At 40.2% G+C, this 24,519-nt stretch overlaps 1 protein-coding gene across 3 annotated transcripts in view; it reads left to right on the top strand.

Annotated features, from left to right (window-relative positions):
- MTMR2 (myotubularin related protein 2) overlaps positions 1-23,703 on the top strand; it is a 93,436-nt gene extending 69,733 nt beyond the window's left edge. For 2 of the 3 annotated variants that reach the window (XM_081100153.1, XM_081100151.1), the window contains 7 exons: positions 79-267; positions 5,326-5,511; positions 8,622-8,828; positions 15,545-15,637; positions 19,371-19,484; positions 21,331-21,507; positions 22,116-23,703. In XM_081100153.1, coding sequence (XP_080956279.1) covers positions 79-267; positions 5,326-5,511; positions 8,622-8,828; positions 15,545-15,637; positions 19,371-19,484; positions 21,331-21,507; positions 22,116-22,277 — 1,128 coding nt within the window. In that variant the 3' untranslated portion in view covers positions 22,278-23,703. The remainder of the gene's footprint in view (positions 1-78; positions 268-5,325; positions 5,512-8,621; positions 8,829-15,544; positions 15,638-19,370; positions 19,485-21,330; positions 21,508-22,115) is intronic. The other variant, XM_081100152.1, reaches the window with a different exon arrangement.
- Positions 23,704-24,519: the final 816 nt, after the last annotated feature.

Genomic DNA, 24,519 nt, shown 5'->3' with positions numbered 1-24,519 from the left:
TTATAGAGTAATTTTTTCTTAGGAGAATTATAAACAGACAAGTTTATAAAGAATGTGCTGCCATTTCCCCCCATTTAGGTTTTATCCTGGATTCATCCTGAAAGTCAGGCCACAATCACTCGATGCAGCCAGCCCATGGTAGGAGTGAGTGGGAAGCGAAGTAAAGAAGATGAGAAATACCTTCAAGCCATCATGGACTCTAATGCCCAATCTCATAAAATCTTTATATTCGATGCCCGGCCAAGTGTGAATGCTGTTGCCAATAAGGTGAGATTACTTTTCAAGTAAGTAATTAATATTATAGTTTCACGAATCAGCTGAGTTTGACAGAAGCCACAATGCAGTAGAAAGAGTTCAGGCTTTCCAGTGATAAAGATGGAGATTCTGATCCTGGCTCCCCTTGCTGGTATGACTCTGAGTTCATTATTTAATCATTTTAGACCTTGATTGTTCATCTGTAAAATGAGAATAACAACAGCTAACAGGACCTAATACAAAATAGTGCAGAACCCTGTACTTACATAGAGGTAGGTGTTCAGGAAGAATCATTATTCATTCTCCATCCTCCAAACGCACCTGAGTTCATGCCCGAGTCAGGTCTGCCCAGCACAGCTGTAGGAATCAGGAAGCAGTGTTCTGAGTGACCAGCGGTGCCCTCTCCTGACAGCCCTGCCCCTGTACAAGCTGTTCACACTGAAGACTTGCAGTTAGCTGGAGGAGTCGTCCTGATTGCTGCTATAGAATAAAATTTTGCATTGTGGCTTATATGCATGCATATAAGCATAACCAATGGACACAACATACTGGGGGGGTGGGGTAAGGGCATGTGCCGGCGGGGTAGGGGAGGCCGGGGGAAGGTCAATGGGGAAAAAAAGGAGACTTATGTACTACTATTTGTAATACTTTAAACAAGAAAATACAATTTTTAAAAAAAAGATTTACACTGTGGAAATAGAAAGTCTGGTCAGTTGACAAAATCTACTATAGGAAAAGGTGAGAGAAGAGATATAACTTAGCTTTAAGAAGGTACTTCTCTTTTTAAATCCCCACTAAGCAATGTATATGTATTACAGAAAATTACCTAATGCAGATGAGAAAAAAAAAAAAGAAAATATTTAAAACCACCCTTAATCCTGTAACTAGGAGAGAACCATAATTAAATTGTGCTTCTACTTCCAGACCTATGTATGTATGCATACACTCATATATCTGAAACAGAATGGGATAATTGTAACTTAAAAAAATTGACACTGTATCTTTCTATGACAGTAAACATTCATCTATAACATTTCATCTATTACATTACAAAATACATAGTAGACAGTATAAAAAATTAGGAAGGAATAGAAAAGATAATCACATATAGTCACTAAGATTTTTTATATTTTCCTTCACTATTTTTTCTATTCATTGAAGTGTTGGCTATTTTGTTTCATTGTTTTTTTCTCTTACCATTGTATTATAAGAACCATTTCTTTTCATGAAATATTCTTGAAAAGTAATAGTACTCATCATGTAGGTGTATTATCATTCATTTAATCATTTTTCTAATATTGGGCATTTAAGTATTTACTATTTTAACTATAGCTGAAATAGATATATTTTGTTAGCATCTTTGATTTCCTTAAAATAGTTTTCTAGATATACAGTTACTATATTAAAATTTAAAATATGCATATTTTTTAACATTTTCATATTGCAAATATTCTTCAGAATGGTCGATCCAGTTTACTAACTTGATGTCTCCCCTGCTCCACACTATCTATACTAATAAAAGGGTAATATGCTAATTAGACTGGATCGACCAGACATCTTCTGGACGTCCGACTTCCTTCTGGACAAAGCCATGGTGGTGGGGCAGAGGCAGAGGCGGTTGGGGTGATCATGCCGGCGTGGGGGAGCAAGCAGTTAGGGGTGAGATCATGCCGGCGCGGGGGAGCAAGCAGTTAGGGGCAAGATCAGGTTGGTGTGGGGGAGCAAGCAGTTAGGGGCGATATGATCAGGTCGCCAGGGGAGGGCAGTTAGGCGGCGATCAGGCAGGCAGGCAGAGGTGGTTAGGGGTGATCAGGCAGGAGAGCAGCTAGGAGCTAGCAGTCCCAGATTGTGAGAGGGATGTCTGACTGCTGGTTTAGGCCCGATCCCACAGGGTCCCAGGTTCCCACAGGGATTGGGCCTAAACCAGCAGTCGGACATCCCCCGAGGGGTCCCAGATTGGAGAGGGTGCAGGCGGGTTGAGGGAACCCCCCCCCCCCATGCACGGATTTCGTGCACGGGCCCTCTAGTCCTATATAATAAAAGGATAATATGCAAATTGACCCCAACGTCAGAATGACTGGTCACTCTGACATGCTCTGACCACCAGGGGACAGACGCTCAACGCAGGAGCTGCCCCCTGGTGGTCAGGGCGCTCCCACAGAGGGAGCTCTGCTCAGCCACAAGCCAGGCTGATTGCTGAGAGTGCAGTGGTGGTGGCAGGAGCCTCTCCTGCCTCCTCAGCAGCACTAAGGATGTCCGACTGAAGCTTAGGCCTGCTCCCCGCTGGCAAGTAGACATCCCCCGAGGGCTCCTGGACTGCCAGAGGGATGTCTGACTGCCAGCTTAGGCCCGATCCCCTAGGGAGCGGGCCTAAGCCAGCTGGTGGACATCCCCCGAGGGGTCCCAGACTGCAAGAGGGCACAGGCTGGGCTGAGGACCCCCGCCCCCCGCTGAGTGCACGAATTTTTGTGCACCAGGCCTCTAGTATTGAGATATAATTGACATTTAACATTGTAAAAGTTTAAGGCATACAATGTAATGATTTCATATATGTATATATTAAGAAATGATTATCACAATAATTCCAGTTTAACATCTATCATCTGACATAGTTACAACTTTTTTTTCCTTATGATGTGAACTCTTAAGATCTACTCTCTTAGCAACTTTCACATATACTGTAAAGTATTAACTGTAATCACCATGCTGTACATTAGATCTACAAAACTTATTCATCTTATAACTAGAAGTTTGTACCTTTTGACCACCTTCACCAAACTCCCCCACTTATCCCCCTTTTTGCAAAAGTATATAACCTTGTTGGAACAAATTTTTTTTTTTTGCCTGCATAGTAAGAAAAATCGATATGAATATGACAAATGCTCTTGCCAATGTAAAGAATTAAAACTCTGCTGGGCCCGGCTGGTGTGGCTCAGTGGTTGAGCATGACATATGAACCAGGAAGTCATGGTTTGATTCCCGGTCTGGGCACATGCCTGGGTTGCAGGCTTGATCACTGTGGGGGATATGCAGGAGACAGCCAATCAATGATTCTTTCTCATCATTGATGTTTCTCTCTCTCTCTCTCTCTCTCTCTCTCTCTCTCTCTCTCTCCCTTCCTCACTGAAATCAAAAATATACATTAAAAAATAAATAATGCCCTAACTGATTTGGCTCAGTGGATAGAGCCTCAGCCTGCGGATTGAAGGGTCCCAGATTTGATTCCGGTCAAGGGCATGTACCTTTGTTGCGGGCACATCCCCAGTGGGGAGTGTGCAGGAGGCAGCTGATCCATGTTTCTCTCTCATTGATGTTTCTAACTCTCTATCCCTCTCCCTTCTTCTCTGTAAAAATCAATAAGATATATTTAAAGAAAAATAAATAAAAATAAAACTTTGCTAGCCATGCTCTGGCCAGGTAGCTCAGCTGGTTAGAGCATTGTCCCGATATGCCAGGGTTGTGGGTTATAGATCCTGGGTCAGGGCACATACAAGAATCAGCCAATGAATTCATAAATAAGTGAAACAACAAAAATTGATTTCTTTCTCTCTTTGAAATCAATACATAAAAATAAAAAACATAAACAATCCCTGGCCCGCACTAAAGGATTGAGGGTTCAATTCCCAGTCAAGAGCACATACCTGGGTTGCAGGTTCATTGTTCCCTGGTTTCGAAGTCGAGGCATGTGTGGGAGGCAACCAGCCTGTGTGTCTTTCTCACATTGATGTTTCTCTTTCTCTGTCTCCCCTCCCTTCCACTCTGTCTAAAAATCAATGGAAAAAATATCCTCGGGTGAGGATGTCTTCCACGCGTGCCCTGCACCAGCAGTGGTCAGTCGGTAGTCCATGGACCACTGGTGGTCCATGAGGTCCGGAAGGTTGGAGACCACTGGTTTAAGGATACCTTTGGAGCAGCGGTTGCCAACCAGTAGTCCGTGGACCACTGGTGGTTCGTGAGGTCCAAAAGGTTGACGACTGCTGCCCTAAACCAATCAAATTCACTTAATACCATCTTCTTGCATTTCTTTCTGCTTCTATTACAGCAGTGCACATACCTGGACACTGTAGGTTCGTCTCTACCTTTTTACATATTGCGTTGGATATGTCTTTTAAGTATCTCTTAATTTAGTCTGTCTTTGCCTCAGTCTTTTTTTCCTTTTATTTTATTTTTTGGTTTGTTTCTTCGTTAATCCTCATGGGAGAATATTTTTCCTGTTGATTTATTTATTTATTTATTTTAGAGACTGGAAGGGAGGAGGGAGAGGGGGAGAGAGAAACATCAAGATGAGAGACACGTGTATAATTGCAGTGACTCTTCATTATTTTTCCAATTTTTCCTAATTAGTGCTCTAAGAAGTGTGATTTTTATACCTAAGATAAGTAGGAGATAGAAGAATTATTTTATTCATAAAATAAAGATTAATCCAGAAAAATTATTCTCCTTTTCAGCCACAGTTTAATTCAAAGCAGGTATTTCCCATCTGTTCTATAGATGTAGATTTATGTCTCTGAGAATAGTAATAGTAATGCATTATAGTATTTGTGCTTTTATACTTATTCTGCCTTTTTACTTAAAAAAATTATGTGGCTAAAATAAAAGCAAGTCCTTATGATTGCAAAGTCTTTTGTAAATATTAGATTAGAATAAGGTGAGGAAGCATGAGCCAGTGGTAAAGTAGACATAATTCCTGGACAAGGAATTTACTGGTCTGGTGATTTCAGTCTTCTGTAAGAAATTGTTTGCATAAGGACTTGAAATATGGGTAGGTAAATTTAGTGCTTTAAAATGTGTAAGCGCCTTCACATATGTTAGCACATTTAATTTTTATAACAGCCATATAAAGAAGTCAGGGTGAGAGTGTATATTGTTTTATAAGAAAACTTGGGGTAGCGAGTAGAGTGGTGTTAAGCAGCCCTGCATCGTCCATATTTTCCTGTGAGGTGTCCTTTTCATCAGTAGTAAGTATTCTCTTTTATGCTATTGGATATTTTATGGCACTTTTTCATGGGTGTCAATATATTATGGATGTGCGTTCATTTTTTATTTCTGTGGTGTGTGCTTTGTTTCCAGGCAAAGGGTGGAGGTTATGAAAGTGAAGATGCCTATCAGAATACAGAATTAGTTTTTCTAGATATCCACAATATTCATGTTATGAGAGAATCCTTGCGAAAACTCAAGGAGATCGTGTACCCCAACATCGAGGAGACCCACTGGCTGTCTAACTTGGAATCTACTCACTGGCTAGAGCATATTAAGGTGGGCTGTTTCCTGTCCTGTTACAGAAAGGGTGCCAAACAAGGGCTTCCTCTGCCCCTTTCCTATATTGGCTCTTACCGCTGAGATGAAGACGAAGGTACCTTGCTCAGCAGTGCAAAGTTGATACCTGCTTTGATAATTGAACTACTTCTAAGTTTTGGTGCTTGAATGAATTAGTTTCCCATATTGTGCATTTGGGTCTGTTGGAACTTCTTTCACTTTCTTCCCCATCCAGTCTGAATTCTCCCCATCCTTTAGGTCCCCGTTCATATTTTACTTATTCTGGAAGTCTTACCAGATTGCTGTTTCCAGTTTCTCTGAAGTTTTCACTTTATTTTTTCTTTCCGTTTAATCAGTCCTACGTCGCACTTCATTTAATTACTTTTGTGTGTCAACTCAGGGGAGATCAGGGCTGGACAGATGGTGATCATATTTTTTTCCCCTCAGGAGCTAGGGCAGCGCTATCTGTGAGCAGCAGGCACCCAGGAAATGCTTGTTGCGTGGCTTGTGAAGTGATAATCATGCTGGTCAGGGGAGTGAGGTGAAGAAGCTGAGTGAAGGATACCCTTTGAATGCTAAGTTATTTAGAGACTACCATGTGAATGCTGATTTGCCTAAAATGTTAATATAATGTGTGAAGCACCAAATGTTATTAAATAGAGTTGTATATTTTTTTCAGATATGGTCTGAATTTCAATAACATAGCTTACCAAAATATTTTTATAGCCTCATATATTATTAATATTATAAAATAAAGGGAAATGAGATTTTTCATAAGTAGGAGCAGACTTATACTCACATCAAAATCTCTGAAATTCAGACAAATAGAAGAGAAGCTAATTTAATGAGAATTATAGACTATTTATTTTTTATTACTTCTTTTCTAGAAGCTTGAATGTAGCTAGAGAATAGGTTCCTGTGGCCCATCTGTTTGTTGCTTGATGTGTAGGTAGGAACCCATAAGATTGATTTAGAGCTAACATACATCATCTCTTTCACTTCTGTAAATTCCATTTCATAGCAGGTGTAACATTCTCTCCAAAAGGCTGCCTGTACCAGAAACAAGCTTCCTTAGAGGCACAAGAGGTGCAGTTGTGCCTGCACGACCTTCTCCCCAGTCCTCTCACCTGCAAGGCTTATCCTCTCACTTTCTCAGATCCTTGCTCAAATGTCATCTTCCCAAAGAGGCTTTCCCAACTACTACGTACAAAGTGACAGTTCTGCCTGAACCCCCTAGAACTGTGGTGTTTTTCCACTTACCTCCCTCTGACACAGTATATATTTCCTTATTTATTTGCATCTGGCTGGCCTCACCAGCCATTAGGGAAACTTCATTAAGCCAATACTCTCTTCTGTTCACTGCTTTATCTCCAGCACCTAGAACAGTGCCTGCCACATAGTGAGGGGCCCCATAAATGTTTATCCTATCTAATGAAGAGGGAATATGCTAATTGACCCCCATCTATCATAAAGATGGCGGCGCCCACAGCCAATAAGGATGGAATATGCTAATTGACTGCCCTGCCCTCAAAGATGGCGGTGCCCACAGCCAATAAGGAGGGAATATGCTAATTGCCCCACCCTCAAAGATGGCAGCGCTCAGTCCCCACAGCCCCACCAGGGCGGCAGGCTTGTGGCAAGGCCGGGCCCGCTCCCCCCAGGTGGGCCGGTTGCTCCGTGCACCTGCCTCTGGAGTGCCCCAGTCTCCTTAGTCCTCATGCTGCCCAGGGCCAGCCCGAGGTGCAGGCAAGTCTCAGATGTCGGCTACCCAGCTGCCCAGGGCCGCCCGAGGCTCAGGTAACCAGGGCTGGCTGAGGCTTGTGCTGCCAGCAGTGGCAGCAGCAGAGGTGTGATGGGGGCGTCGCCTTCCCCTGATCTCCAGGTCGCCTCCCGCCCCTGAGGGCTCCCGGACTGTGAGAGGGGGCAAGCTTGGCTGAAGGACCCCCCTCCAGTGCATGAATTTTCATGCACTGGGCCTCTAGTTGTTTTATAAACAAATGCATGAGTTAAATGACCACTTTGGGTCAGTCTTATCTTCCCAACTGTTTTGGTCCTTTTGGGTCAGTGATTTGTAAGTCTGGATATGCGTTTGAATTATTGGTAGAAGTTATTTAAAATAGTGAGTTAGGATTAGTGGAGATTGGAGTCCAGGCATTTTAGAAAAAGGCAATGCTTCCAGATGACTCTGGCATAGTCAGGATTGAGGTTGCTTCAGCGAGCACCCCGTTTCCTGAACATGCTGACAATAAGGTTAGAGGGAGGCTATTGTGAGATTCTTTAACCTGGTAGTAAGTCACATTTCTTTCATTCTGATGTTTGGGGAGCCATGCTGTTCTGTATGTATGATCTAGTCACTGAAGAGACGAATAGTACTAGAATGTCCATTTTAAAGGATAGTATACTGTTTCTGTTTTGGTTACATATAATTTTGTCTAGTTTTAACTCAAGATCATCTTCATTAAATCATTTTGCAGAGTCTGTGCATATTTAAATCAATAACTGAAATTATTTTAGATACCAGTTAAATTGACCTGGTAATATATTGAACAGATAAGAATTTTCATTCATCCCGATACAGAAAAGTACTTACTCTGAAGTTTTATACTGTGTTCTGTGTATGCTGTATGCCATATATAAAAAGAGTAAAATGCTGTGGAAGCTATAGAATATCTTAAAAGAGATCAATTTTATTGTTTCAGACATTTTAATTTGGTTAAGCAAGCATTGTTATAAATAACAGATAAGACTTCAGTTGGGATATTTTAAGTGGTTGATACTTGGAATATTGGAAGATTCTTAGAAACAGTCCTTTTTAGAACTTAGATCTTTTTTTCTTTCTCATTCTGTTGATTTCTATAGAACCCAAGGGCACCTTTCATTTGTATATTTCATTGTGCAGATAAATAGGAGTCTGCATTGATGAGATTTTTCTATTTTTAAAAGCAAAATTTATAGGCCTTCTACCACTTAAAAAAATTTTTTTTAGGAAGGGACCGATGTTTGTTTTTCATGTTATTGAGACAGTCATCCCTGGCAAAAAATTATCATTTTAAAGAAGGAAGCATTTAAAAAAATTTTCTATTTTAAAAAAACAACAACCTGTTTTGCAGCTTATTCTTGCCGGAGCTCTCCGGATTGCTGACAGAGTGGAATCAGGAAAGACGTCGGTGGTGGTGCACTGCAGCGATGGCTGGGACCGCACCGCCCAACTGACGTCCCTGGCCATGCTCATGCTGGACGGGTACTACCGAACCATCCGCGGATTCGAAGTCCTCGTGGAGAAAGAATGGCTGAGCTTTGGACATCGATTTCAGCTTGTGAGTAAAGAACCTTGAATCAATGTATTCCATGCATCCCACATCAGGTGTGTGAAAATAATGCCTTCTATTCCTTAGCTATTCATCTAGAATCGATCATTTATTCTAGAGGGTTAAGCTTCTCAGGAAGCTTTTTGTTTTGGAAAGCATTAGCGTCTTCTGTCCAGGCTTTGCAGCCTGGGCCAAGCCTGGCTATTTGTTAGGCCCCTGACCCGGCCTCTTCTGTCATCTCTACCAGGAAACGTCAGGTCTCATCCCGTGATTTCCATGGGCGTCTCCTGTCCTCCTGCAGTTGATAGTTCAGATTAGCAAGAATGGTTGTGGAATTACAAGGCACTTGGAGCTTTTCCTGTAGACTTAAAAAAAGATTAGAATGGCTGAATTATTATTCCCAACTTAAAGTAGCCCTACAAAGTAGCATTGCTCACACAAGATCAGGGCCTAAAAATACTGGGACTGGAAGAAAAAAAGTAAAATGTAACTCAGAGTTGGGAATAAAACAACTTTCCTGTTATCCTTTTTAAGGCACTAACACTTGGCCAGTGTTGCAGCCCTGGCCAAGTAGCTCAGTTGGTTAGAGCGTCATCCCAATACGGGGTTCCATCTTTGATCCCTGGTCAGAGTACATACAACAAGTGACCAGTGAATGAATAAATAAAGTGGAACAACAAATTGATGTATCTCTTTCTCTCTCTTCCTAAAAATTAGTAAATTAAAGTGTTGCAGTTAGTTTTATGGAAATGACAAATTGTTGTGCCTCCTGTTGTTGATGTTATCGTTGGTATCAAATTTAAGAGTCAGAAGGAAGTCAGAGCCCAGCAGTTGTTGAACATCTGTGGTGTCCCACAGTGACTGGTGTCCTCATTGACACCACAGGGAAAAAGCCGCAGTCTCTCCCCGAGGCTGTCAGTCTCCCCCCGGAAAGTCTACCTATTCGAAACCTCTTCCTCGTAGGGAACTAAAATCTGCTTCCCAGTGTTTCTACATTCCCCTCTGGAGACAAGAAGAACAAATGTAACTGCTTGTTCATATAAGATAGCCCTTCAGATATTAGGAAGTAGCTGTCCGCTCATGTCATTTGTAGTCATCAGTTCTTCTGGCTAGCCATCCACTTTCCTCTCTTGTCCTAGCTCCTCCCTCCTAGTTGTCCTCAGGACCTTTCTGCAAGTGGGTAGCCAGAACTAATCACAGTTCCTGAATATACAAATGGGTGTATTATGTCCCTTTCACATGTGCTTTTTTGTTACATCACACTTTGGATTTGTGTAGCTTTTACATAAACACACATTTAAGTAGTTTCTGCTAAACACTAAATTTGGAATCAGAAAACTTGGTTCTTATGTAATATCTATTTGTGTTAGTTGCAATCATAGAATTTGGAGAGTGAGGAGGAGTAACATTTTTACACAAATTAGGAGCAGAGTGAGCACATGTCTAGAGAGTTGAGCGTGGCAAGAGTAGGGATGAGGGAGGGTCAGGTTTAGAGAATCTTGGCCAGGGGAGGAGTTAGTGGGTCAGGGACCATAAAACCACTGAGAGTGTGGCTCGTGGCAGCATTTTCCCAGATCAGCTGAAAGGCTTTGTGAAAGAGGTCTACCCAGACGCTGTCTCTAACGTTAACCTTCAGTGTCCAGGAGTTGCCGGCGTATGTGGGCATTGTATATAAATGGCTTGAGAAAAACAGACATTTAATGGTAAGTCTGCTCTTTTGAACTTCAGCTGTGAAGTTGGGCATCTGGAGTATCTATTCAGATGGCTCACATTTTTCAATTCTCTAGAAAATGAGAAGACTATTTAAAAATAAAACACAAAAAACTTACTTCAAAGAATAAAGTTTTAGTCAGCCAAAGCTGCACATGTTACATAAATGTGACCAAAATCATAAACATAGCAAACTGTTTGAAATTGCTATGGATTCCTAAATTGTCAGCTCTGGTTTTCTACTCCATTTACCCCAGGTGTTAGGTGAAAGCAAAATTTGACCAATAAAGGACATCTGGTCAAGATGCTGTGCTCACACATGGTTAATACAGGGCACTGATTCTCACACTTGTTGATTTCAAGACCTTTCATTCTTGACAATTATTGATGACCCCAGAGAACTTTGCTTACATGGTTTATGACTACCAGTATTTACCATATTAGAAATTAAATTGAATACTAATTAAATACTAATTAAAGAAATAAATCTATTTGTCTTAGTCCATTTGGACTGTTATAATAACATAGACCAGTGGTTCTCAACCTTCCTAACCCCGTGACCCTTTAATACAGTTCCTCATGTTGTGGTGACCCCAACCATAAAATTATTTTCGTTGCTACTTCATAACTGTAATTTTGCTACTGTTAGGAATCATAAGGTAAATATCTGATATGCAGGATGTATTTTCATTGTTACAAATTGAACATAATTAAAGCATAGTGATTAATCACAAAAACAATATGTAATTATATATGTGTTTTCCGATGATCTTAGGCGACCCCTGTGAAAGGGTCGTTTGACCCCCAAAGGGGTCGCAACCCACAGGTTGAGAACTGCTGCCATAGACGGTGGCTTATAAACAACAGAAATTTATTCCTCACAGTTTTGTTGTTAATCATCATCCAAGGATATTTTTTTCACTGATTTTTTTTGAGAGTGAGAGGGAAGGAGGAAGTGGGGGAGAAAGACGTCAATGTGAGTAATTGCCTCCCACATGCTCCCCAACCAGGGCTGAGGATCGAACCTGCAACCCATGTATGTACCATTGACTGGAAATTGAACCCGCAACACTCCAGTGCACAGGCCTGTGCTCTAATCATTGAACACACTGGCCAGGGATATTTCTGTTGGAGGGCTAATAGTCCAGAGTCAGCGTGCCAGCATGGTGAGGTTCTGGTGAAGACACTCCTTTGGGTTGCAGATTGTAATCTTCTCACTGTCCTCACATGCAGGAAGAGGGCTCAGAAGCTCTGTGGGGTCTTTTTTGATATGAACACTAACCCCATTCATGAGGGTTCCACCCAGAGACGACTCTTCCTAATATCATCACATTAGTGCAAAATAGGAATTTTGGGGAAACATTAACAAATAATATTTTAAAGAAAAATATATTTAACAAAACAAAGAAGTTTTCATGAGAAGCATTGTTTTATGGTTTGGGGGTAATTTTTAAAATTTGGCTTAATATGACAGCTAAATTTCTTTTCTTCTGCATTCATTCTGCTGCAGTATGTTTTACTGGTTGAAGTATATGACAGAAGAATCTGACCACACACAGACAGATACATAGTTTGGAAAGTAGAGTCTTTTAGTAGCTTTTTTAGGGAATTATTGGTATTAATTCTTTGTTATTGTACCAAAACTTTAAAGGTAGTTTCTTAGAGGTTAATTGTAATGTGGAATCCAAAACAATGTGGAATCCAAATCAGTGAGGTTTTTGTTGTTTGTTCCATTGAATTCTATTGGTCCATCTCCCACTTTGAATAGATCTTTTACCCACACGGGATTTTGTACCATCAGATGTTGGATATGTGGAAAATGCTTGCTTGCTGAGCTATATACCTTTTCCACTGTTAATGCATTTTTTAAAAATCTTTATTGTTCAGATTATTACAGTTGTTCCCCTTTCCCCCCCCATAGCTCCCCTCCACCCAGTTCGCCTCCCCCCCCGCCCCCCCCCCCCATCCTCATCCATAGGTGTACATTTTTTGTTGCTGGGTCATACACATGGAAAATGTAGCTACTTCCATCCACGACATGTCCCTGTGTTCGGCCTCACAGGGGCCATCTCAGCCTCCCAGGGGCCGTCGCAGCCTCACAGGGGCCGTCTCAGCCTCCCAGGGACCGTCTCAGCCTCACAGGGGCCGTCTCAGCCTCACAGGGCCGTTGCAGCCTCCCAGGGGCTGTCTCAGCCTCCCAGGGGCCGTCTCAGCCTCACAGGGCCATTGCAGCCTCACAGGGACCGTCTCAGTCTCCCAGGGGCCGTTGCAGCCTCACAGGGACTGTCTCAGCCTCACAGGGGCCAGCACAGCCTCGCAGGGGGCGCCATATCCCACGTTGGGGGTGAAAGTGTGAGGCAGAAGCTCCTCTCACTGTCTCTCCTGCTGCTCCCTTGCGTATTGCTGATGCTAGAAGTTTCTGAGAGCAGTCTGCAGTTGCTGACATCATACTTTAACTGGGCAACATGAAGTTTGGCATTCTGTCTTTTGTTGGGCAGCTCCTTGCTGGACAAAATCTCCAGGCGTTCTTGCTGGCTGAATATCTGGTATGCTTGCTTGGATTTCGTTTTCTACTAAGTGCACAGACTGCTTGTCTGCTGTCTCCCGGTGTCCCATGTGAGACTGGATCTGGTGGACCTGTGCGTTTGCTGGTATAGCGGTTCCATGTTGCCGGCCCAGCCGGGTCTGGTTCCGGCTTCCTCCGAACCTGATTCTGCTTCTTGAGTGTGTCCCTTATGGGTGCGAGGAGTTGAAATCTGCAGTTTGTTGGGTTAAGCTACAAAAGCGCAGGTGGTTCCTTTTGTGCCACTGGCACAGCTTGGGCGGGGATGTAAATTGAGTAGGGCGGGGTCTCGGAATCACCAGGGTGGAGCAAACAGCAATGGCGTTTCTACAACTCCTCGCCACTCCGTGTCTCTGCATCCCTGAGTGCCGGTGAGCAGCTCCTCGAGAAAGCCACTCTCGCTTTCCGACCTGCTGCAAGGCCGTCCCGCTTCTCCCCATAGGGGTCTGGGACCTCAGAATCCCGCCCCAAACAAGCTCAGTGGATTCGAGAGTTTGTAACCCCTTTTGATTGAAAAAAACCGTGCATCCAGTTGCAGCCTGCCTGGCACGCGACTCCGTACCTCTGCTCTTGGCGACTCTGCACCTCCTACTCAGTCTCAATGCGATTCTTTCTTTCCTTCCAGTTGTAGAACTTCCACTGGGCCAGCTTTCCCATGGTTCCGAATGATAGCTGTTTTGTCTTATAGTTGGTATTTTCAATGTTGTTGTGGGAGGCAGCATGCACAGATCTGTACCTTACGCAGCCAGCTTGGTTCTTCCAATGCATTTCTTTATATAATCCCATAAACCACAGCTGTTAATACCACCACTTATTTTATTGGAAGTCTTTAAGTATTATCAAACTTATGTGGCAGGTAAAAGTTTTCCAGAAATCTAATTTTCACTCAAAAGCTTGAATTTTATCATTGGCAACAAATACTGTCCATTGTATTCCTTGAAGTGACACAGTCACTTTGTACATTTTCAAAAAGTCTGCAAGATAGTCAAGTCTTCGTAACCATAGTTCACTTATCAATTGTTCTTTTAAGTCAGAACGATGTTCTGTGAAAAAGTGTCAGTTCCTATCGTTCTACTTAAGTTTACAGCAGAAGCGCATCATGTGCATTTCCCATTTGTTACACAGAATAGTAAAAAAATGCATTTAATGTTAATACTTTTTACTGCTTCAAGGAAACTGCTCCAGAAATTGGCTCTAGTCCCTTTCATTAAGTGCGTGTGTGTGGCAGGGCAGGATGTAACCAGTGCAGCTTGGTTTCACTGCCTTGCTTGATTCCTCCTAAGGTACCAAAAAGTTTGATCCTTCATCACTTTTGCACCATGAGTGCAAACGACAATGAATTTAAAAAGGCAGATGACATTTTAGGATTATGAAATTAGTTTGACCTCACAGTCCCTCCCATCCCCAGAAGTCTAGGGATCATATTTTTAGAATCAATGGCTTTAAGATAGGGAACAGGGGTCTGTTTCAGTCATCTGGGGCAAAGGTGCTCAGAGAAAGAAAAAACTGAGAACCTGGGTGAGTGCATGCTTGGAGGGCAGAAGTGAAGCATATTTTAAAGGTTTATGAAGGTTTGTGCTAATGTTGATTCTTCTTGATAAAAAGACTGGAGCTAAGATGCAACAGGTCCCCTTCATGCACTGGCCAAGGTGTTAGAGGAGAAGGGTACTTTATATGACAACATAATATTCAGGGGGAAATTAGATCTCCAGAACAAAAATCTGGGCTCTGAGGTCTGACTACTCCAATCTTCCATTATCAGCCTTTTAGGTCTGGGTTTCATTTATTATTAATTTTAGAGAGAGGGAGAAAAGAAACATTGGTGTGAGAGGGAATATCGATAAGCTGTTCACCCCCCCACCCGCCCCCACTTATTACTGGGGATGGATCCCACAATCCTGGCATGTGCCCTGGCCGGTGTGGCTCAGCTAGTTGGCCATCGTCCTATGCACTGAAATGTTGTCGGTTCAATTGCCTAGGTTTTATTTATTAAACAAAGTTGTAATTCCTATTAAAAGCATCACATGTTAAACCTGGCAGTTTGCACATAAAAATATTTTCTTTTTATTGAATTTATTGGGGTGATACTTGTTAGCAAAGCATATACAGTATGTGTGTGTGTGTGTGTGTGTGTGTGTGTGTGTGTGTCTATAATGGTCTGGCCCTCTAGCAACTTCAGTGCGAAATTATAGCTGATTTGCCTACAAATGTCAGGTGGTCATAATCTGGCCATTCAGTGTAGGTTTCAGGTGCACGAGTCTACTGTATGGACATTTCATAGGTAGGGTGATGGTGATGGCTATTTTCTTTGCTATGCTCTTTTAAAAAGATTTTCTGGAGTTTAAAAAATATTGACAAAATAGTATTTTTATTGGAAATTTATTTTCATTAAAAAATTGACATTTTTTTAAACTCCACAAAGTTCACATGCTATTTCACTGTCTTTCTTCAGAGACTTGGGCATGGAGATAAGAATCATGCAGATGCCGATAGATCGCCTGTTTTTCTTCAGTTCATCGACTGTGTCTGGCAAATGACAAGACAGGTAACTTATATATATCCATCCTTACATCCCTTTTTTAAGCCTTCCAGTTGGAGTTAGGAGATTTGGTCACTGATTTTCCTGTATTTCATGTAAAATGAAAATTCTTGTAAGGTTTCTAGGTAACATAACTATTACCTAATTATCACGTTGTGAATTAAGCTGAAGAATATTATTTGGGAGTAGTATTAAACACTTGACAATTTGATTCCATCAGCATTTCAGTGAGTGGCTCCGTAATAACCCAAGAGGTTTCCTCCTCTATAGACAATTAGTAACATCACGCAGCATGTTCACCCAAAAGCTCATCTGCATATTGTTAAAAAGGTAAAGAAATGAAGAAACAGGCAAGTAAATTTAATGAAAAATGGGTTGGGTGGGAAATGATGGCAAGATAGGTATATAATGGATTCTTTATTTTTCTTAGGTATGGAGAGATTGGTTTTTTAGAGCTTCTACCAACTTTCTAATAAACCAATGTGAAATCTAGTGTAAATGGTTTGCTATATTTAGATAGCACAAAAGAGAAAAAAATCTGGTTAATTATGGGATCACCCCCTAATGAGGCAAGGGTTTGGGTCATAAAAATATTTAACTCTACTTTAAGAAAAATCATCTCAAAACCCCAAAGTTGGATACAACTCACTGGTATGTCAGTTAACTATCACCCAAGGGTTTATTAGACCTCAGCTGGGAGTCTGGTTTGTTTTTAGTTAGATTCTCATGTGACTATAAGGTAGGGAAATTGCTGGCTCTGCTCTGCTTTAGGGTCACATTTTAGCTTCAAGAAAATACTATTTAAAACTTTTTAAACAGGAGGCCAGTTCACTGTCCCTCAGACCGTTGGAGAGCCGGACTATAGTTTAAAAAAAAACTATGAACAAATTCCTATGCACACTGCACATATCTTATTTTGAAGTAAAAAAACAAAACGGGAACAAACACAATATTTGTATTTGCATGTGGCTTGCGGGCCGTAGTTTGAGGACCCCTGATTTAAAAGGAAGTGGTGATCCTTAGGGAAAAATACACCAGTTACAGTGTATATTGAAGTTTGTTTCTTCCCAAAAGAATTTCAATTTGGGTGGATTATTTGGAAACTTGCTGGGTTAAACTGTGTTGTAGATATGACCACAGTATGAAGAGGCTGGTATTTTCACACATATTCTACGAATGTGTATACAATTCAATTTTGTTCTGTGCATCAGGTTCTCATATGTTGTGGGAGGGGAGATGCTACATACTTATTTTAATGTTCACTACTACTTGGAGCAGGTGAGAAATTTTCCTTTGGAATTGCCTTCGAGGTAGTGTATCAGCTATACAAATCCTTACCAATCCTTTTTTGGGTTTTGACTAAAAATAATAGGATCCACTTTAAAAAAAAAAAAATCCATGTGAGAGACACACACTGATTGGTTGCCTCCCACATGTACCCCTACAGGGGCTGGGAATTGAGCCTGCAACTGAGATACGTGCCCTTGACTGGAATAAAACCCAGGACCCTTCAGTCCAAGGGCAGACTCACTATCTACTGAGCCAAACTGACCAGGGCAGGACCCATTTTTGGCTATTACCATATTCAGTTTCTAAATAGCATTTGGCTGTTGGCAAAAATCAAATGCCCTAACAGACTAGGAAGGTTGTGTGAAGGCGTGGCATCATTGATGCTTATATGAACTGCTTCCCAAGGGGACTATCTTAAAGGGGCAACATAAGTGAATATATTAGTTCTGGTATGCTTGTTAAAAAAAAAACTAAGTTACCAGTTGTTTACGTGGCAGAGTATATGACTAGTACATGTCTTCCTTAGTAGCTGTGTTAACTTTCTATATGCTATATACCTAAAAGCAGTCTTACTTCAATGCTGAGCTTAAGGTACTATAAAGTAGAAAATCAGTTTAATCTTGTTTCTTAGATAATCTAAAATACATTATAGAAGTGATGATTCTTTAGACATCTAGTTATGTTTTATGTACATTTTCTTCCTGAACATAAATGTTACAATGTTTATTGGTAATCTTCAGTTTTACAAATAATTGCATGTTTATTCAGAGATTTAAATACCACATTTGTCAAAATGAGAATCATGTTGTAGTTAACCAGATTCCACCTCTGTTCTTACTCGCATCTTCAGGAAGCAGTGGATGAAGGGCCCTTAAGATGTTAAATATGCAAGAACAAAATATTCCTCTTCTGTTTAAGATTTTAAAAGTAGTGCCAGCAGTTAATGCTCTGCTATTTTAGTGTTGTTGTGAGGAAATGCCCACTGATTAAGATATCTTCTCATAACTGAGCTAAAAGCCCTGCCAAGAAGAGCTACCCACAGGCTCAGCTCTTCTGGATTGCTATTTCATGAGTCAGAGTACACGCATAGTTGGCTAATAAATAAGGCTAAGAGTGTTAATCAGGTGATGGGATTTATTTTGTAAGAAAATGGGATTTGGCCAAGTTTCTTAAAATACTTGGCTTTTCGTTGGCATGTGCTTGATCACCTGCTGCATTCATTCAGTTCCATAGCCACAACACGGAGTTATCATTTATTCTTTGAGAAATCTGCTATATTACCCTGCTTAGGGCTTCCTAAAATTTAGGAAATTTTAAGGTAAAGTTGTTTTTAACCCTGTCCCTTTTGCTTACAGTTCATGCTATTTTCCTTCACTACTGGGTAGGAATTATTCTAAAAAAAACTTACTTGAAGTGAATATTTTCCATCTCTGCAATATGAGTAGATCCTTTATAATATTTAAAAGTAGGCTAAACAATATTCAAAACTATATTTCTAAGCCATTATGGCATCTGCTTGGTTTTCTGTTCAAAAATCACTCTGCCATTTAGTTCTAAGATTATTTCTCCAAAATCTTTTCTTATGCATCAAGAATTTGAATGATCTGACCTTGATGTTTCTGATCTACATCTGCTAGCCCCACAAGCTGAGGAATTTTGACCTGGGCAAAATGGAATTCCTTTTCAGTTGTGTAATTGGTACAATCTTACATGGAAACTTTGGGATAATTTTGAACTATTACATTGACAGGATGGATTAAACTAAATCCTTTACCTTCCTGTGGTCTGTAATTTGACCTTGATAAAGTCCCCACAGATTGTGTTGTTTGTATAATATTAAGACATCCAGTAGGCTGCTGCCGTTAGGTTATGGAGAAAGTGAATTTTCTTTTTAATTAGAGGCTGCCAAAGTCCTGGGTTCCACGATACTCCCATTTGCCTGGCTGCTCCTTGAAAAGATGAGCAGGTTCGCTTTAAATGATCTGCACATCTGCCTGGGGCAGTTATTTGTGTGCATTGCTGACATTTTTTTGGAGACATTGATGCTATTTTTTTGTAATTTCTAAAACAAAACAATGTTTTTGAAATTTAAAGAAAAACCTTATGTTGTTTATGGTCACTTTTGGCAGAGAAAGATTAGAGTTTCCATTTTGCCCAGGTCAAAATTCCTCAGCTTGTGGGGCTAGCAGATATAGATCAGAAACATCAAGGTCAGATCATTCAAATTCTTGATGCATAAGAAAAGATTTTGGAGAAATAATCTTAGAACTAAATGGTAGAGTAATTTTTGAACAGAAAACCAAGCGGATGCCATAATGGCTTAGAAATATAGTTTTGAATATTGTTTAGCCTACTTTTAAATGTTATAAAGGATCTACTCATATACTACAGGGTGAATATACTTGAAAAAAATGCCTTAATAGTTTTGTTTGTGGTGTTTGATTTGCAGTTTCCTACAGCATTTGAATTCAATGAATATTTTCTCATTACCATTTTGGACCACCTGTATAGCTGTTTATTCGGAACATTCCTTTGTAACAGTGAACAGCAGAGAGTAAAAGAGGTAAAATAATGAGCCCCTGTCCTGGTCTATCCTCAACATGTATTTTCCCTACTAGAGTGTATGTTGTGATGGATTGCAACTGAATAGTTGTTCTTTTGAATGATTTCTTTGGCCATACTTTATTATGATTCCTTCTTCCCAAACTTCTGAGCCTGATCTACTAGTATTTTAAAGTACCTCTGTTGCAATGCTAAAGTGCCAGCTAGCTGCCAGGTGAGTTATGGCTAAGGAGCACCAGTGTACCTGTTATCCTTGCAGGATGGAAATCCTTCAGAACAGGTGCAGTACATATAATTGGTAATATATGATAAAACATAGATTTAAATAAATGTATAACTCAAATCTGAAAATATATTGTTCATGAGACACTTTAGTTTTTAAAATCGTAAAATAATACTGTAAAACATTTAAACACTGAAAAGATACTGTGTATACAGTTATTTTGTTACCCCATTTAGCCAAAGATATTACTGGTGGTTGGTATTATTTACAACAAACCATGTAAGGATTACCTCTGTATGAAATTCTTAATCCTACTGATCAGTGTATCTCCCTGCATCAATTTTCATTTTTAAAGAAGTGGTTATAAAATAGATTTTCCATGCTTTTCTATAAAGCAGTAGTGGGGAACCTTTTTTTCTGCCAAGAGCCATTTGGATATTTATAACATCATTCTTGGGCCATACAAAATTATAAACTTAAAAATTAGCCTGCTATGTTTGTCAAACATTGAATGAACTCCCCGTAATGCCTTGGCAGGGCCAGTCGTTCTCACCATTGCTAAAGCAGAGTGGAGAGCTGCTTGCTTTGAGCCAAGCTGCCTGATTCAGACCTTGGATTTTTCATTTACTGTGTGACTTCCGGCAAGTTAATTTCTGCTTCTGTAAAATTAGGGTAATAGTACTTATTGGTGTGAGGATTCCACCATACAAAACTCTACAATCATTGCTATGTAGTAAGTGCTTCCTGGACTATATTAATTCACCATAGTATCTTCAGTGTCTACACAGTAAATAATTGCCTGCATAATAGACACCCAAGAATTGGTTAAATGTTAGATAATTCAGAATAGCTAAGTTCCTAAATACTTTCATTTTTTGAGCCTTGAATAGGATTTACTATATCTTGATATTTAAAAAGGAACATTTTTACTGAGGTATAATTTGCAATCCACAAAATTCACTCTCTTAAAAGTATATAGTTTAGTACAAGCATGTCAGCAGGCACGAGTTTGACATGCTTGGTTTAGTGGTTTTTAAGGTATCTAGAGTTGTACAAACATCAGCACTATGTTCACAACATTGGAAAGAAACTGTGTACCTGTTAGTACTTATTCTCCATTCTCCTGCCCTCCCAGCCCCTAGCAAACCCTAATCTGTCTCTGTGGATTTGCCCCTTCAGGACATTTCATGGAAATGGAGTTATTCAGGATATGGCCTCAGTGTCTGGCTTCTTTCACGTAGCATAAGGTTTGATTTGTAGCAGTTATCAATACTTCATACCTTTTTATGGATGAACGTTCCATCATATAACTATTTTGTCCATTTGTCAGTTGATAGACGTTTGGATTTCTACTTTTTGGCCATTATAAGAAATGCTGCTTTGAACATCTATGTACAGAATTCTATGTGCCTGTTTTCAATTCTCTTGGGTATAAACCTAAGAATAGAATTATGGGCCCAGTAACTCTATGTTTACCTTTTTGAGGAACTGCACTGTTTTCCAATATCCTCTGATTTTAATGTAAGTGGGGATGTCACTGAAGTGATCACAACATACCTCTTTATAACTTTCATCTAAAGTACAAAGAGCTTATGTGATGAATCTCGACTTTTCCTTTTTACAGAACCTTCCTAAAAGGACAGTGTCGCTGTGGTCCTACATAAACAGCCAGCTGGAAGACTTCACTAATCCTCTCTATGGGAGCTACTCCAATCACGTCCTTTATCCAGTAGCCAGCATGCGCCACCTAGAGCTCTGGGTGGGATATTATGTGAGGTGGAATCCATGTATGAAACCACAGGTATGCTGTACAATACACAGCAGGAGTTTTCATCCATGCAATTGTATAGTAACTAGAAAAAGTATGTGCATATTTAGAACTTTTCCCTTTCCTGATTAATAGTTACAACTGTATAGTAGAAAAAGCACTCCACAGGGGTAATAGGTATATTTGGTTCTTATCATTCCTGACTTCGATTGGAATACTTTGGAAATAACACTTCTGTTTCGTCCTTTCTCCCCTGTACAATGAAGGTGCCAGACTGGATAACTTCTAGAGGCCTTTCTTAATTAGGTTAGAGAAATAGGAAATTTTGGTTCAGTTTGAAATGTGGATTACTTACTACTAAACTCTTTAAAAGACTAAAAACCTTAACCTAAACTATAGGAATTACTTGACATTGGCTTTTAGATTGTATTGTTAATTATTTGTTATATTTGGAAAATTGCCAGTTTTAGAGTATTCTGTGGAAATACTTAGGGGCACTGGGAAAGCCAGAGGAAGAGCAGTGGTGCTAGAAAAAACCCCACATTTTAACATTTAGGGACAGAACTACATACCAGAATGTGACTTTGGGTTTGTTTAGAACTGCCTAGTTGGAATAATTTTGTGGTGTTTTGCTTTTGTAGGAGCCCATTCACAATAGATACAAAGAACTTCTTGCTAAACGAGCAGAACTTCAGAAAAAAGTAGAGGAACTACAGAGAGAGATCTCCAACCGATCAACCTCATCCTCGGAGAGAGCCAGTTCTCCTGCACAGTGTGTCACTCCTGTCCAGACAGTGGTGTGACAGGACCGTTAGCCGGAGCCATCACAACCACAAACTCCTGATTACAAATGGCAGCTCTGAGTAAAGTCTCCTGAACTTAGAACCCATCTATGAGAGAAAGTCCTTTATTTATTTAAATCTGAATTCAGAACTGCAGCAGTGCAGGGGGCTTAAGTGGAATAGCCACGTATATAACTACATGCTCATAACACTAATATTAAGTTACCCAAAGAATATTAAAATGCTTCAATCCTAAATCTACAGTGGGAATAAGTTTGATTTTAAAAGGAAAATGCTCATAAATTTTGGTGTCTGGTAAAATCAAAATACAAACCACTTCAAAAATATAACTCTTGATGGAAGAGAGCTCATTGCACAGAGGAGAGGAGGAGCATCACTTTTCAAACCAACACAAGTTCCATGGCATTATATACACTGTAATCTCATGACAGATCAAATCTGACGCACCTTTCCCCATCCTGCGTTTTCTTTTTATTTTTGCGTGGTAATTGATCTACTTTGGTCACCCACATTCTTCATACATGATAAGGCAAAGTCTTGGAAGATATTATGGTGTAGTTGAAAATTTTGTGGTCATTATTTATGTACTTATTTAAGATGCATTACTGAGTAGCTGTCCAGCATTTCAAAGAATTCCACATCCTTCAGATTAGTTTCCAGTTGACCAATTACTAGAAATAACATTTAAAAGCTCATTATCTACCCTACTTTAGATTTCTTTTGGCGTATCTGAGCACAGAATTGCTAAATTTTGAGGCAATATTTTAAAGTTTACAAGGATTGATTTTTTTCTGAAATCTATAAATTGCTTATGATAAGCATTATGCTCAAATTTTACATGAAATATTTTACTACTGTCCTTTGTAAAGTCTGTACTTCCACTGAATGATAAAGTCTACCAAAGAACTTACTGCATGTAAAAATGTATTACAATCTGAAAGCCAGAAAAGGAACTCCCGCTTCACTGTGCACCTGCTGCAGCAGGAGTTCAGTACTGGTATAAACGTGGACTCCTTGATGCCTGTGTCACTCTAAAAGAGCCATAGGTTATGTACTGTAACAAAGGAGCTTCTTGGCCCTTGGGTCTTTAAATAAAAGCAAATTTCAACTGACTTCTAAACGTTGACCTTATCCTATTTATTTACATTGTTTCTTTTGCAGAAATGTTATTAGGATTTTTTTTTTTTTTTTTGAGGAAAGTGGTATGCTCCTTGCATCTGTTTCAAAATGAAATGTTCAATTTGACTTGTATATTAGAGGGAAAATAGGTTCAAACAATACGTAGTGTTTTTCACTATAGTCTGAACCTTAGCCCTGCTCTTCCTGTCTATGCAAAATTTTGTCATTATGTGTAATTTCTTAAGGAAATTTATAATCAGGAGTTAAGTGGCCAGTCTATCAGAATTAAAGCTGAGTTTTCTATTCCAAATATTTTATACATCCATTCTCCTCATTTAAGCTTTTATTATCTTGGTCTGATATGTAGATGACTGCACTGCACACCAGGACACCCAAGAGTTCATCACCAGTACATCCCAAAGGGGGTGAACTGGACCGAGGAGGAGGCTAGAGCCACGGAAGCTGCAGAGGTGGTGGAAAGTAAGAGACGAGGGAAAGTCTGCTGAGCCACCTGGACTGTAGCTAAGGGTCCCATTGCTCTTCACCAACATCCACCTGAGCCCTCTCTGACTGGGGAAGGGGACTGAAAAGGAAAGAAGAGAAGACAAAGAGCTGAAGGTACACGTTTCCTGCTGACTGCCCCAGGATTTCAGCAAGAGGCCTGCCTCTGGACTAACTTGAGGATCGTCCTACTGGGCTGTGGGCAGAGTCAAAGCCATGACCATGCTAAGCACACACCTCCTCCCCTTCTGCCACCAGCCTGTTTTTGGAAAAGCCACCTTTTTTATGCACGCATTTTCAACTTTAGCAGCCAGTAGGCTCCAATAAGATAAAAACTTACGTTATAGCACCACCTTCTGGAAACTGAACTTCTAATTGTCAATCTGTTGAATTGTTAGAATCAAAGTAGATGCATGAAACCTTATCTAAATAAGAAAGATGTTCACTACCCAAAGGTGGCAGCAGAGGCACACTTGTCAAAACTTATGAAAAATCATGGCAATATATCACAAAATGAAAAAACTCCAGCAAACAAAACCAATGACACAGCATACTGTGGTCCAACTGGTAAAGAATTCAAAATATGATGAAATTCAACAAGCTAAAAGAAACTAAGAAAGGC

Source organism: Myotis nattereri, assembly GCF_964212035.1.
Source record: "Myotis nattereri genome assembly, chromosome: 9".
NCBI lineage: Eukaryota > Metazoa > Chordata > Mammalia > Chiroptera > Vespertilionidae > Myotis > Myotis nattereri.
Note: the sequence above shows the minus strand (reverse complement) of the source record. Positions and strands in the feature narration are given on the sequence as shown.